The following is a 15002-nucleotide window of genomic DNA, read 5'->3' as shown; positions in this document are numbered from 1 at the left end:
ACTGGGCTTATCTCCTAGGCTAGATGAAATAAAAGGCTTCGATTATATGAATTTTTGGAAACAACCAGCTGTCCACTTATGAATCGTAGATATAATGCATATGCAAGAGCCAAACGAAAAAATAAAAATAAAGAAAAAGCGCAGTGAGAATGCTAGACAAACGCTAGACTTCATGTATAAGTTGACGCATTGAGCATGTACGGATAATTTCCTCCTCGAATCTATGCCTTTTCCTCGATCGCAGCCTTCTTGAGCTCCTCCTCAACGTCGGCCACGGCATCCTTCTCCTGAGCCAGCTCAGCCTCCGCTGATGGAGTGATGTTGTCTTGGGCGGGCTTCTTGGCAGCGTCGGTGGCCCGGCCATTGGTCTGAGGGGCGTTGGCCTTAGTCTCCTCCTCTTCCAGGCGGGTAATCTCTTCCTGGGCCTTTTTGATGTTCTGCGGGGTAATTAGCAACTGCTCACAACCGACAACCTTGGAAATAATAATTACCTCTTCTGTCTTGCTAGCCTGGTTCTTCTTCCACTCGGTGATCTTAGCAGCCAGCTTCTCCACGGAGGCGGCGACATCCGACTGGTTCATAGGGGGGTCGATCTTGACCTTGGCGAAATCCTCAATGATACCAACATTCATGTTGAACTTGGTGTTCTCAGCACTGGCGGCGGCACCACCCTTCTTGCCGCCCTTCTTGCCCTTCTTACCACCGGAACCGATAAAGTAGTCCTCCTCGTCGTCCTTGCGCACAACCTTCATTCCCTTGATCTCGGCGGCCTCAACAGTGCGGCCAACTCCGGCACGGAAATTGCTGCCCTCATCCTTCTTCTCATCCAGACCCAGGGTGGTGAAATCATAAGCGGGATCGAAGTGACGGATCAGACCCTGTGCAGTGAGGATCTCGTCGGTGTAGGCAAGCTGCGAGGCCTCCTCCAACTTCTTATCGGCGATCTTCTTGCGCTTCTCGCGCGCAAAGGCCTCGTGCTCAGCCTTCTGACGCTCACGGCGTATACGCCAGGCCTCGTCCTCGTACTCCTTGTAGGCACGGCGGGCCTTGAAGTAAGTATCCTTGATAGTGCGAATAGCAGTGTACTTTTCCTGTTGCTCGTTGCGCAGCTTGGTGCGCTCATCGCGCAAAGCGTTCAGGTTCTTGAAAACGGAATCCTGCTCGGCCTTGATGGTATCGAGCTCCTTCTGGATCTCGTTGTACTTGTCGCTCAGGGCCTTGGCCTCGGGGTTGTCGAGGGTCTTGCGCAGTTCGGAGATCTGTGTCTTGATATCGTTGATGCCCTTCTGCGCCTCGTCCAATCCGGCGAAGCTCTTGCGCTGCTTGCGCAAGTTGGAGACCTCGGTGAGAGCCTTGCGCTCATCCACCAGGCGGAGGGTACCAGAGTCGACCTGCTTCTCAAGGCGGGCAATCTCCTTGTCGATCTCATCGACGCTCTTGAATGAGAGCCGCCCGCGAGAGTTGTTCTGCTCAGTAATGCGGGCCTTGAGATTGGCGTCCAAGGCGTTGAGCTTCTCCTGGATGGAGGACCGGCTGGACTTGAAGCCCGACTGCTTCTGACGAATGGCTGAGAGTTCGGCGCGCAGCTCCTGCTGCTTCTTCACGATGGGCGAATCCTGGTTGCTGGGCTTGGCATTATCCAACTTGGCCTTGATTTGGTTCTATTGCGCATATCAGTCATTGGCCCGAGGAGATGGTATGCAAGTAAATAATGGACACGAGGACAATCAACAATAGTGGGTCGGAATCACCCCCGCGACCCAGAGTCAGATGAGAGCTCAAGTGACAATTCCAGAAACAGGCTTCCATACCAATTTCTCCTGAGCAGCAGTGTGCTCCTTCTCGGCCTCAGCGAGACTGGTCTTGTAGGCGGCCTCGTCGGGCTTGGTGGGCTTAACCCGCTCCGCATCAGTGGCAGCCATTGCGACGAATTGAATGTAAAAAGAGAGACAGAGAGAAGGAAGAGACAAATTGCCTTCCGAGGATCCTGAAGGGATTATATAGACCAACAGACTAAAGCGAAACTGAAAAGGGGAAACTTGGAATAATTAAAATGGTTCGGTCGGTTTCTCCGCTTAAGCGTCGCTGGCAGAAAGTTCCCGCCGATTTTTCGACTTCACCTTTATCTCTCCACCGGAGCTCTTTCTATCCAAATTTTTTCTTTTTAAACCCTCCAGGCGAGATAGTACTTGATTACCTTTTCTCTCCTAGTCGTCAACTTCTCACTCCATCATGGATGGGGATTCGGCACACTCCATGGAAGCCGAGCGCGAGATGACTCGGCTCTGGCGCACATTTAGAACAGTCTATGAACTGCTCGCTGACCGGGTAGGTACCCCAGATCGAGTCCCTGACTTCTCAGTGTCTCTCCTATAATGCCCGTTTACCCAAGGCTAACCATCGGCGACACACCAGGGCTACGAAGTATCTGATAACGAGCTGGTACTCCCGCTAGAAGACTTCCGCGCAAAATATGCTGACCCTCTGGGCTACCCCGAGTACGTGAATCCCTGCGTCCACCGCCCCATTGTCTTGAGATAGTGGAAATTTGAGCTAGTCAATGCCGGCACACGTCATTGAAAAGGCACATATCACTAATAGTTCCGCAACAATAGTCGCACCAAGATGAAAATCCAAGCCCGCCCCACCGATACCATGAAGATGAAGTACACACCACTTCCCAGCAAAGCAAACCCAAACCCCCAGCCAGACTGCGGCACAATTTACGTCGACTTCTGCCCCGACTCCTCAGGTGTCGGAACCAAGCAAGTGCGCGCCTTCAACCACCTTGTCGATGAGAACAACTTCCACACTGGTATCTTCATCACGCAGACGCCTATCTCACCCTCTGCCGTGCGCCTGCTTTCCGGCGTCCCCGGCCGCATCTGCGAACACTTCCAGGAACAAGATCTGCTCGTCAACATCACCCGCCACGAGCTAGTCCCCAAGCACGTCCTGCTTAGCCCCGAGGAGAAGGGCAAGCTTCTCGAGCGCTACCGTCTGAAGGAGTCTCAATTGCCCCGCATACAGATCTCGGATCCTGTTGCCCGCTATCTTGGGTTGCGCCGTGGCCAGGTCGTTAAGATCATTCGCAAGTCTGAGACTGCAGGTCGCTATGCCAGTTACCGCTGGGTCATTTAAGCTGCAAAACAAGGTTGCTGCAAATGGGACAGGATTGATATGCGCCTCTTCAGCATGAGCTCACGCTAGATCTTTCTCTTCTTTCTCTTTTCTTTCATTTGGGGATTTTGCAAAACCAAACCCCGGTTCCTGTGAACCTCAACCTCGCAAATTCGAATCGCATCAGGTCCACTTACTGTCTCCGATATGACCTTTTTCCATACTCGCAACTCTGCAGGAAATACCCAACTGGCAGTCGAGAGAGCAGCCGATGCCAGACAGAAGTGGACACCTGGGAGTTACTTTTTTTACTCATTGACTCACATTCAACAAACACAAAAAAAGTTTTTGGTCTCCCCTTTGTATTATGGGCAGCATGGCGTATAGGCGCGAACTTTCTCCTGCTTCAGGGGATTTCGATGGGGTGTTTGCCTGTGATTTAACATAATGGCCCGTGTCTTTGTATCTCTAGATGAATCCAATCTATGAATGGCTGTCTTCCGAGTTCAGGTGAGAAGGAAGTTGTAGATCATGCTTAATGTCTGCTCACATTCATATAGGCTACTGTCTACGCGATATTCCATATACTATATATGGCAAAGTCGTCTGTATTTTGCCGACATCTATAGCCAATTACTATGTATCCTTCTGGCTATATATAAGACTATAAAAAGACATCTCTGTTTCCTGCAATCCATATTTTGTAACTAATCATTTCTATCATATCAACTAAAAATTATAAAGGAAAACACCCAAAAAATAGATTTATGCATTATTGTTCTGGTAGGTATATCCACGGGGTACGAAAATGAGGCCGCGTAAGTATAAAGTCTTGGAACGTGGAAAACCCTGGAAATCGGTTGACTAATCCCCGAACTGCGCCACTGCAACTCTTCCTCGATTCCGGCACTTCCTACTCTTTATTTCTATCACCACTCTTTCCTTACTGTTCGCGGGTTTCGAGTATACACCGAACCAATCCGACAGAGAAACAGCCCCCAAATCCACATCTACTGCGCAATCTCCCCAAATCCGCACTAAGTCTGACATCCCGGGAACTCCACATTCGGCTTCAGCCATGTCTTACAACAAACCCGTAAGTACAAGAACAATCAATCGCAAGCCTGCTTAAAACACAAATGCTAAATATAAATCCCTTCTAGACAAGCCCGCCACCTTCCTACCCTGCCCAGGTCCACGACTCAGGCCCCTACTACCAACAACCGCATCAAAGCCCCGGCGCTGCGAACGACTACTACGGCGGCGGCCAGCAACCACAGCAGGGCTACTACCCACCCCAGCAAGGCTATGCCCAGCCACAGCAAAACCCGCAGGGCTATTACGCCCAAGGCCAGCAGCCGATGTATTACCCGCCGCAGCAGTACCCTCAACAGCCGCCACAGGGTTACTATGCCAATGACCGCGGGAACTCCGGCGGTGGTGCAGGTGGCATTTGCGCGGGTATCATGGCTGCAATGGCTTGCTGCTGCTGCTTGGATATGTTGTTCTAGGCCTCATTTTGGCCTTGTTTTTTAATACGTGACTACGCTTTGGTTTTTGGCTGGTGTTGGAGTGTCTTTTCCAGTCGCGCAAACACGATACTCCTGAGAGAACCATCGAGAGATAGATATTGGAGTTTCCTGGGATTGGCATTTGACTCGGGAACTGGTGCTTTGTGAATCCTGGGTTGGAAATTGGTCTCAGGGTGTGATCGTTTTTTTGCTCCCTTGTATATATCCTTGACTCTTATTACTTATCGCTGGCGCACAACAGGACATGGCGTTCTTGGGTCCTGGTCCTGGGGTTTGGGCCTCAATTGTACTACAATGATTTTTTACACTACTTTTTGTTTACTTTTCCCTCGAGCTGGTTTATGATGTTCTACCTAATTCTTCATTTTCATTTTCAGTCGCTATATATAAGGAAATTTCGAAGATAACCGTAAAAGAAAGTTTATAGATCGGGTAGATACGACTCGCACGCGACCATATGCCGGATTTGTATGTTTGATGAACGGCTTTGATGGCGAGCTTTACGTCTCCTGGAAGGCCGCATGGCATCTTTATTTGGTTAAGAAGAGCTAGGTTATTTGGAGAACAGATGGCTTACTAGCCGAAGATTTATCATGTTGTATCTTCAATCGGGATGCTGTTGAGTGATCAGTACTATTCAATCTTTAGAATGGGATATCTGCACAGCCTTGGAAGGCGAGTTTCCATTTTGGAGATTAGAACAATTTAGAAATTTGTTTGCGGAAGATGAAGATGGCTTATCATGATGGAGGGCATTTTTTGACAAATTAGCACTGACGACAAGGGAATTGTCCGTGTAAGAGTCATATGTCGCTTCTTGCAGTCTTGAAATACCTAAACAAGGTGGAACCAAAGTCTTATATGCATGTTTCTCTGCAGGGTACTCTCACAGTCCTACCAACACCTTTATGCAAATGGGATTATGTGTCAGACGTAAAATAGAACAGATGCTTAGTTTTTGCTATGGTCAACCGGCACACTCGGTGACGGCATAACCGGCATTGAGGAAAGATTCAGACTCACAGACCACAACGCCATATAGATCAGTTTGGCTAAATCATTTGCCAGTCTACGAAGTAGTACTGTACTGTAGCTATCGGAAGGCCTTTAGTACTCTGCTTACTAGGAGATCTGTCATAGTAATTCAGGCATTTTAATTTCCTGCCAGTCTAAAACTAGTAAGAGCTAGTCCTCATTAGGCTATAAAACCATTAAAACTAGGCATCCGACTGTCGGCCGCTATACACTAGGACACAGGACACTCACTATATATAGGATCGTAACAGTTATAACGAATTTTGTATGGGATGAATGATCAACAAAGTTCATAACGAGAAAAATTCGTTATTAGTATGGCGGATTAATTGGTGCGCCGGTACCTGTTCGTAGAAACAGGTATTCGTTTTTCGTTATAATCCTGCCAGGCGCCCAAAACGCATACCAGTAGTTTCCCAACTTCTCAGTACTATTCTTTTTTTTGCCTTTATCTTCAACGTCAGATTCCCCAAATGATGGAAATTTCTATGAATTCTCTACCTCCAGAGTTATGGGCCTAAATATGTCGAAAACTGAAGATCAAGGACGTTTGTGCACTACGACTGGGTTGCAGTGCATTTGCACTGGGAACCTACCACTACCTTGCTAATTTGATCTTTGGTTAAATCTACATTACACTTACAAGCGATGGTCTACGAGCGTTAAGGTACGTGGCTGGCCACGAAATCTTCAGCAGATATGTTACGGTATGTGTATTCATACCTCTTGCCATGCAATGCGTCGAATATAAACTGATTCTTGAGGCTAGACAATGTGGATTGTACCGACCATTTTTTGTGCGGACTACACGTGGGCACTTGAGGATATTAAGCGACTCATTCAATCGTAGGAAACTCTGGAACTTCAGGGACAACGGCTACGACTTCTCTCCAACTCTCCTCCTTCCTTCACGATTCCCCCCTCCTTCTTCCTGCAAGGCAGCCGGTAAGGCGGCCAACAATATTAGAATAATCTGCTTGCCTTAATGTGTGACGTACCGTTAGAAAGTCGTTATCTCATCTACAAGGATGCAGTAGTCGACCACTTCAACATTCTTTTGTCATCTCTAGAGGGAAGCACCACAAAAACGCCCCTTCGAGATGCACTAGAGAGCTGCCTGCCTTCTTTTTCCAATCTGCGTATGGCAGGACTGAGAAACTATCACGGTCATCAGGAGGACGAAACTAAGAGATTTCCCAGGATCATGAGAGGGATAGGAAGTTTGCGGACACAACTTGGCTTCAATCTGGTTTATCCTAGCTCCCTAACCCGGGGTGCTGACAAGTGTGCTCGTAGTAGTTCCTTTCGGGGGAGTCTTTTTCAGTCCTATGTTTTTTCCACACTGTTAGCCACCCTCGGTACAACCCACACTCGGATCGAAAGGCTTGAAACTTCTGGTGGGATGATGGTGGATGATGAACTAGACCTCACACCAGCGGAAGAAGAAGCCTTGACGCCAATTCTTCAACGGCTGCAGCACTTGTCTGTTCGCATTTCCTCAGCCCATACCCAAGATAGTGAGCGGCAACACTTACGCGAAGACAAAGAAGAAGTGGCGTTCCTGCTACAGGAATCAGTGGTCTGGCAAGAAAGGAAAAATCTCCCCGAAAGAGAGAAGAAGAGACTGCTGCCGCTCTTTGTTCAGGCAGCCCCGAGCTTAGAGAGTCTGGATCTCACCATGCATCTCGCAGGTATAAATCCCTCTTTGTTCTGCCGACAGAAAGCCGGCCTTGACCTGACGGACGCACACCTCGACTGGATCTCACAACAGTTCAAGTTTTCTCGTCTATCGGTCCTCTCACTGAGCTAAGTCATAACCACTGTATCCTTCAGGCATATGCTACAAACAGCCCTACACACCCTGAAACATTTGACTCTCGACAGCCTCACCCGGACAAGTGATTTCAGGATCTCGAAACCTCTAGAAAGAGAGCATAAAGACGAAAGTCTGCGGATCTGTCGAGAGGTGGTTGCATATCTACGTGATCACTCTAGGTTACAAAACATGAACATCAGAGCCATGGCTTACCAACGAGCAAAAATAACGGTCGTCGACCCTTTCCACGATCGACAAAAAATTCGTCTTCTTTATTCTTCCAGGTGTTACAACGAAAGACACGGCACAATTTCCTTCAAGGAGTGGATCGACCAACTTGAGTTTGTCATAGCATAGGCTCTAGTTAACTAACAACTAGTTACATCGTTGGCATTTTTTTTCTTTTTACAATAGTATTGAGCAATACAGGTCGAAGTGTACTTTACCAGATACATTATATATCTAGCCTATTGTCCGGTAAGAGATGTATTTACTAACATAGCTAAAGCGTTTGTTATATTTTAATAGAAGCTTCCGATTCCTGTAATAAATTTTGTTTAACATTTGCCAGTTGGTAGCAGTTAATTTCGTTGCTTATGACCATGTCGTAGATATAAATCGAGTGATCTGTGCTAATGATGAGGATTAGGGCCCAACCAGTTCCAGCCCGTATTCTATGTGAGTTACGACTTCGTCTCCGGGATGACATCCACCTCAATGACCTCGGACGAGTCATCTTTAGTGGTCTTTCTAACTACAGCGATGACCTGCCAGATCTGCTGCAATCCACCGTCGACAAGAGGATAAAAGTTGGCAACAAGCAGCGTGATGAACAGCCAGATCAGGCCCACAACCAACCAGGCCACAAACAGCCCCTTGGACATCACTGTCTTTGCGCCGTACATGGGCAGAGGCCAGAGAACGATCTGGCCCATGAATGTTGCCACGGCCCAGATGGCGGCAATTTTTGACATGCGCTTCATATACTTCACTCGTTCCGGACTGAAATAACTCTCACGGTCAAATTGCGGCTGTGAATCACTTTTATCGCTGATTCTTTCGATTTTGAGGAACTCGTCCCAGTCAAAGTCTGAGGGCCGCAGGTAAGACAATACCACTGATACTGGAAGCGGGACAAACATCGACGTGAGACATGCATACATGCAAGGCAGAGTCTCGCCCGTCGTAATGATACTGATCTCCCCATACAGCTTATAGGCAGTCGCGAACCAGATGGCAAATCCAGAAGCCATACCCACGATGGGCGCCACAATGGCGGCGACGCGGGATTGTTTCTTCCAGAGAAGCGCAAAGCATGTTGGAAAGGTTCCGGGGCTATAAGGTCTGTTAGTGAGAATATAGTTCTCTTGGGGTAATTGAGAAATACCAAATAACGATGCCAATCATATATATAGTCCAGTTGAGGTCGACTCCACCCTTATGGAGCACGGTAGCAAAGGTCGAAATGAACAGTGCGCATCCGACGACGCCCACATGCGACCATCGGATCAACTGCTGGTCCGTGGGGTTTTTATTGAAGTACGACCCGTAAATGTCAAATGAGACAATTGAGCTGACGGCAATGAGCTGAGCGGATGCGACACTGGTGCACGCCATAAACAGAATCAACAGAATTGCCGCGGCACCTCCCTTTCCAGCAACTGCCTGCGCCGTATAGGGCAGTACCAACCCCCCAGAGACCTCAGCCTGGGTCATTCTGCGAGGGTAGGTCGGCCATATGGGGGTCTGTTCCAAGACGAGGGCTCCTAAAGGGAGGTTAGATATTGACACGGGTTAATTATGAGGACACATACCAAGACCAACAACCGTGCCAAAAGTGAACGGGATCGCGAAGTAGGCATTTCCACCGATGATATATCCGGGAACTGCGGCTGCAATATCTGCAGAGAATCCCTTCTGCCAGAAGCCCGTATCCATGAATACAATTCCGAAGTTGGTGACGATATGGATAATGCCGAAGAACAAAGACTCGTTGCTGTTCATTGATAGATATGATCCCGCATGGTTGCCGGCGACTGTCCCTTCCTGCGGAAGAGACTTGACCAGATCGTAGAATGCAGTGAGTGAACCGATTTCAGCGACGGTAAGAACTTTGAGGGTGAACCACACCAGGATAATCATGATGATGAATGTGTGGATATAGTCTGTCAAAAATGTAGCCCTCAGTCCACCCCAGTATGTATACACGACGACACCTAGCGGCAACAGGTATGTGCAGGCGTATACGTTCATGCCAGTCAGGGCGGAAACTGCAGTTGATGCTCCTACCAGCATGGACGTGAAATTGAAGATGTTGTTGAGAAGAGCCATTATGATCCATATGATATGTGCAGCACGACCATAGCGTACGCGTATGAGCTCGAGGAGGGTGTGCGCATTTGGCGCCTTGAGCTTGGCCTGGATTGCCATGTAGGCAAAGCAGCAGATCATAACACTCTGTCCGTTGGCCCACCAGATTGGCAGAGCAATTCCGTGCCAGTAGGTGAGGTATGGTGCGCCTAGAAGAGCGGAAGTGAAGGTCCAGGACGAGATAACCGCGGACGCAGTCAATCCTGTTCCGACGCTTCGGTTTGCAACCATGAAGCTACTGGAGTTAGCTGGATTTCACAACTAGGTGCCTGGTTCCTTACGTCTCTGTTGTGTTACTGTCTTCACCGAACACTTTCTTCAATGCTCTTGTGGTGAATACCATGCCTGGCGGGAACAATGTTACTGGCAATTCACAGGCTGCTTGTAGGGCTGAGCGAATTACCTATAGCGAAAGCGACTCCCAATCCAATGACAACTCCATACCCGACTCCCTGGGATAGGGGCGGCACTGGACTTGCGGTCTCACTCATGGTGTCAAATCTGACAGGCGAAAAATCATGCACGGGAAGAATTGCACTTTCCTAGACGTGCAGCTACCGAGACTTTTACCTGCTTTATGTCCCCGCCAGCACCTGAAAACCTTTCATACTAGATCTATGGCGCAAAGCTCTAGCCTCGGCCTCTTCCATCGGTTAGACGCTTTCCTCACTCGGTTGATCGTTCCGCTTAGTATCAATGATTTGAGAATTCTGAGTGGTTCCAATGTGCTGAAAGCTATCTCCGATACGAAATTCCGCGCGATTTCGTCATATATAGTCTCTAAGAGCTCATACCTGAAGGCACAAGAGTCATAGTGGAGTATCAAATCTACCAATCCTACATGAGGAATCAGATCCAGTATTTAGTACAGCGAATCTTTTGGGGAATCGACTCCAAAAGCCCTAGTTAGGTATGTGCCAATCCATAATGCCAACGCCTAATTCCCTTATCATAGTGCCATACCTTGGCTGGATCACGTCACAACGACCAATCTTGCGCCAGATGCACAAGCAATCAAATCCAGTCTTTGACGTCGATCTGCGCACATAAGCGAGCTGCAGTCCGATGCACATAGTAAATGCGATAAATGATATCTTTATATCTTAGTGACGGTGGTGCATATAGAATTCTCCTTATAGCATTATACTTATAAGTGATATCTCGCCTCTCCAGTGAGTTTTTGAAAACATATATGGCTTTGCGATTGCGCTATGTACATTTCTAGCTTTTAGTAATAATGTAAGTGTCGGTAATCCTTAGATTGATGAAATAGTCTTCTTCTTTCTTCAAGATTGAAATATATAGTGCAAATAAACCTTATCGACGACCATCGACAAATAAGGACCTCGAGAGGTAAAACATGGTCGTTGAGGTATGGATGTAGCATTTAGCCGCCCTACCGTCGTCCCCATATCTTTCCCAGGTACAGTTTAGGGGTCCCACAAAGCAGAAATTTCCACATGGCATCCCCATAAGGCTTGGCCATACGGGTATACAGACATTATGCATTATAGGGACTTCTCGGTCCTGGGCATACTTAGGGAAAGTCTATTGGTATGTACAGTGTAAAAGAAGTCTATTTTGTTCAGTATCAGTGCATTAAGTAACTATCTCTAGGTACATACATCTCTTATATAGTGTTTCCAAATATGGTCTTCAAGTCTCCACGTGGGATATATTAATATTTTCTAGCAAATTAATTAGACCAGCCTTCATTATTTTAATATCCGTGTTCTTCCTCTGACTAGTCGGAGGATTGAGAGAATGAGGTCTACGTGCATGTACCTTTTATATGAGCGTGCTATATAAAAGATACCTAATTCTTATGTTTTCTAGGAAAGGTATTATTGAGGCAGTAGGACGGCTACTATGTATTTTGAGTGCACAGCTTGCTGGTGTACACCGCGTGCCGGTGAAATCTCGCAACATCAGACCCTGATTTCCCCATCGTAGAGCCATAACTTAGCCAAATCACGTCACAGCAACTTGTGCCAGATACCCGTACATGAGCAATCAGATCTGGTATCTATCCATGGATTTAGTCTGTCAAATCCTCTTTGAGAAACGAATCTAACATTAATTAGATAGTATGTGCCATTCCGCAATGTCAAGCCCTAATGCCCCCATAGTAGTGTCATAACTTGGCTGAATCACGTCACAGCAGCCATTTCTATCAGGATAAGGACCTATTTAACACAGCAAGGGCCAATAAAGTTAAATGTTCAGGGCGTTCGACAGTGCGTACTAACAGCTCCTGCATCAATTCATCCAATTCCACGCCGAAGATGGCCTCAGAACCCAAGAAATGGATCCTCAACGCCTTTTCCATGAGCAGCCCGACTCATGTCGCTCCAGGTAATTAAAAGTACTATACTAGCCCAACTCTTCAAATGGCCAACACTTTCAATATAGGGCTATGGAGGCACCCGAAAAACCAAACTCACCGGTACAAGGAAATCGCGTACTGGATCGAGTTGGCGAAAATCCTCGACGGCAATTTCCATGGGCTTTTCCTCGCAGATATGCTGGGCATTTACGATGTCTATAATGGTCCGGGAAACATCCGAGAGGTGCTTCCAGGTGCTGCCCAATTTCCAATCTCTGACCCATCGTAGGTTCCTAAAACTTTTTGCTACTTCTATGAACCAATTCACTTATCGCAACCTAGCGCCCCCATTGCTGCTATGGCGGCTGTCACCAAGTCGCTCTCGTTTGGCATCACAGCATCTACTACCTATGAATCGCCGTTCTTGCTTGCCCGGCGATACTCAACCCTGGACCACCTGACCAACGGCCGTGTAGCGTGGAATGTTGTTACAAGCTATCTCGAGAGTGCAGCAAAAAACCTGGGTATGGAACAGCAAATCAGCCATGATGAGCGATACCAGATCGCAGACGAGTTTCTCGAGGTTGTCTACAAGCTCCTTGAAGGGTCTTGGCGGGACGACGCCGTTATTCTCGACCGCGACTTGAAGACATATACGCACCCTGACCGGGTTCGGCGTATCAACCACGAAGGGTGAGTCCCTTAAATTCAACTGAATTCCTATGCGGTATTGATATCAGCTATAGGAAACACTTCAAGGTTGCTGGTCCGCATCTTGTCGAGCCCTCCAGGCAGCGGACTCCCTTCATTTTCCAGGCAGGGGCGAGCAAAGCGGGTATGGCATTTGCGACCAAACACGCAGAAACTATGTTTCTTCCTGGAATGCATATAGATTCTGTCCGAAAGAATGTCCAAGATGTTCGACGGAGCGCATTGGAACAGGGCCGGGATTTGAACGGGCTGAAGCTGATCGTAGGCATTCTTATCATTGTCGACGAAACCGATGAGCGTGCCCAACAGAAGTATGATGAATATTTGTCTTATGCCGACCTGGATGGATCGCTCGCACTATTTGGAGGCTGGACAGGCGCAGATCTGGGAAAGTACGCAGATGATGATAACTTCGAGTTCAGTGGACCCGGGGCCATTCAAAGTATCGTCTCTAGTTGGAGGGCTACGATCCCCGGCAGCGATGGCATTAAATGGACAAAGCACCGAGTTGCGCAGGAGCTTGCACTTGGTGGACCACACCCCCGTGCTATCGGCTCTGCTAAAACAGTTGCTGATATACTCGAGAGGTGGATTTCCGAGACTGATGTTGACGGCTTTAATATATCATATGCAGTCGGGCCGGGAGATCTAGAGGACGTAGTCAAGTATCTGATCCCCGAGCTCAAATCGCGAGGCGTCTTCTGGGATCCAGTCGCGGCCGAAGGACGAACAACACGAGAGAATTATCTTGGACCTCATTTCTCGGATGGCAGGCTGAGCAGCGATCACCCGGGGGCCAAGTACAAGTGGACGGCCACTGATACTTCGGACAGCAAGTAGATCCTGTTATCCTATTAGCAATATAATTTGATAGACAACGCCATTCATTCTTTATATACTGCAGGGGCCGCTAAATCATTGTGGGTCATCTTCTGTCTTTCACCAAGGCTCGTCTCGAAGACATCATGCGTTAGCCATAATTTGGAGACCCTAAAACTCATTCGAAGAATCAATCATAAGACATAAAACATAGAATATAAGCAAAAATGGTATATCGCATCCCAAACCTCCAGAGCACACCCCGAATCACCGATGGTTACTATAATCACTACCCCCACCATAAGCCATAGGATCAACATGCCTAATCCCACTCCTCCTAGATCTCCGCGGCGGACGCGGCGAAATATCAGAAGGCACCGAAGACTCCTCTTCCTCAACCTCAATAACATCCTCCCCAGTAGTAGAAGTAGCCAGAGACTCCTCTACAACGACACGATCATGTCTCGACGTCGGACGACGCCGATAACTATCGCGGAAGCCCTCTCTTTCCTCGACCTCGATGATGTCGCGTCGGCGCCGTCCAGCGGATGAGCCGCGCCGCTTGCGCACCTCCACGACCTCTTCTTCGTCCATCGACATCGACATCGATATCGAGGATGAGGTTGGCGCGGCTACGCCGCCCCGTGCAATGCCCCCCGGGTTCACCGCGAGGAAGAGTACGTACATTAGCAGTACGAAGCCTGCTACGCTTCCTAGTATGATTCCCACTACTGTGCCGGCGGCCGGGCTTGTTTGTAGTCGGCCGTATGTTGATGGGATCGAGATTGTTGTGTAGCGTTTTTGGAGGGAGGTGTCGGTGTGGAGAAGGTTGGCGTTCAGGTCCCTTGCGTTGAGGTTGGGTTTTGTCGGGTCTAGGTCGAAGGTGTCGAGAGGGAGGGACGACATGATGCCTGGTCGTTTGGTCTTTAATTTTGGAAATGTGAGAGTGCGTAGATTTCGAGAGGCACGAGGGCTTGGGTATCTTGATTCGAGCGAGTGGGTGATTTGAGGTCAGCTTGTGAGCTAATGCGCGCTTGTGGAGTTTGATGGCATATGCGGTGTCAGAGGAGTGGGTTTTATTGAGAATACTCCGTATAATGTTGAAGGATGTTAGAAAAGCACAAAAATGTCACACCAAAAGTAGAAGAGGGAGGCTGGGCAGAGGCTGGGCTGGGGTGGCTGGGATCTGCGGAGAAGTGGAGATGACCCTGGAAGCCCTACGGAGTACTTTTGATACTTCAGATATTTTGGATGATAGTCTGATCTATTCATT

The 15002-nt window shown here is 48.2% G+C and overlaps 7 protein-coding genes across 7 annotated transcripts; 4 read left to right on the top strand and 3 right to left on the bottom strand.

Annotated features, from left to right (window-relative positions):
• Positions 1-221: 221 nt before the first annotated feature.
• On the bottom strand, positions 222-1922 carry bfr1 (putative nuclear segregation protein (Bfr1); the record flags this gene model as incomplete). The annotated part of the gene is made up of 3 exons (XM_039073799.1): positions 222-437; positions 492-1661; positions 1812-1922. The coding sequence occupies 3 exons, from the start codon at positions 1920-1922 to the stop codon at positions 222-224; spliced, it is 1497 nt and encodes a 498-aa protein (XP_038927969.1).
• A 310-nt stretch (positions 1923-2232) lies between these two features.
• On the top strand, positions 2233-3141 carry LCP9604111_5933 (DNA-directed RNA polymerase core subunit RPB5; the record flags this gene model as incomplete). The annotated part of the gene is made up of 3 exons (XM_039073798.1): positions 2233-2328; positions 2416-2498; positions 2616-3141. 3 exons carry the CDS (start codon positions 2233-2235, stop codon positions 3139-3141), a joined length of 705 nt encoding a protein of 234 aa, XP_038927968.1.
• A 1057-nt stretch (positions 3142-4198) lies between these two features.
• Positions 4199-4631, top strand: LCP9604111_5932 (uncharacterized protein; the record flags this gene model as incomplete). Its single annotated transcript, XM_039073797.1, has 2 exons — positions 4199-4216; positions 4284-4631. 2 exons carry the CDS (start codon positions 4199-4201, stop codon positions 4629-4631), a joined length of 366 nt encoding a protein of 121 aa, XP_038927967.1.
• A 1755-nt stretch (positions 4632-6386) lies between these two features.
• LCP9604111_5931 (uncharacterized protein) lies at positions 6387-7497 on the top strand (the record flags this gene model as incomplete). The annotated part of the gene is made up of 4 exons (XM_039073796.1): positions 6387-6394; positions 6457-6632; positions 6692-6982; positions 7037-7497. The coding sequence occupies 4 exons, from the start codon at positions 6387-6389 to the stop codon at positions 7495-7497; spliced, it is 936 nt and encodes a 311-aa protein (XP_038927966.1).
• Positions 7498-8186: 689 nt separating this feature from the next.
• Positions 8187-10364, bottom strand: LCP9604111_5930 (sodium:solute symporter family protein; the record flags this gene model as incomplete). Its single annotated transcript, XM_039073795.1, has 5 exons — positions 8187-8838; positions 8891-9269; positions 9318-10108; positions 10155-10218; positions 10277-10364. The coding sequence occupies 5 exons, from the start codon at positions 10362-10364 to the stop codon at positions 8187-8189; spliced, it is 1974 nt and encodes a 657-aa protein (XP_038927965.1).
• A 1794-nt stretch (positions 10365-12158) lies between these two features.
• Positions 12159-13750, top strand: LCP9604111_5929 (LLM class flavin-dependent oxidoreductase; the record flags this gene model as incomplete). Its single annotated transcript, XM_039073793.1, has 4 exons — positions 12159-12228; positions 12286-12484; positions 12542-12892; positions 12946-13750. The coding sequence occupies 4 exons, from the start codon at positions 12159-12161 to the stop codon at positions 13748-13750; spliced, it is 1425 nt and encodes a 474-aa protein (XP_038927964.1).
• Positions 13751-13996: 246 nt separating this feature from the next.
• On the bottom strand, positions 13997-14635 carry LCP9604111_5928 (uncharacterized protein; the record flags this gene model as incomplete). The annotated part of the gene is made up of 1 exon (XM_039073792.1): positions 13997-14635. One exon carries the CDS (start codon positions 14633-14635, stop codon positions 13997-13999), a length of 639 nt encoding a protein of 212 aa, XP_038927963.1.
• Positions 14636-15002: the final 367 nt, after the last annotated feature.

Source organism: Penicillium roqueforti, assembly GCF_015533775.1.
Source record: "Penicillium roqueforti strain LCP96 04111 chromosome Unknown scaffold_15, whole genome shotgun sequence".
Taxonomy (NCBI): Eukaryota; Fungi; Ascomycota; class Eurotiomycetes; order Eurotiales; family Aspergillaceae; genus Penicillium; species Penicillium roqueforti.
Note: the sequence above shows the minus strand (reverse complement) of the source record. Positions and strands in the feature narration are given on the sequence as shown.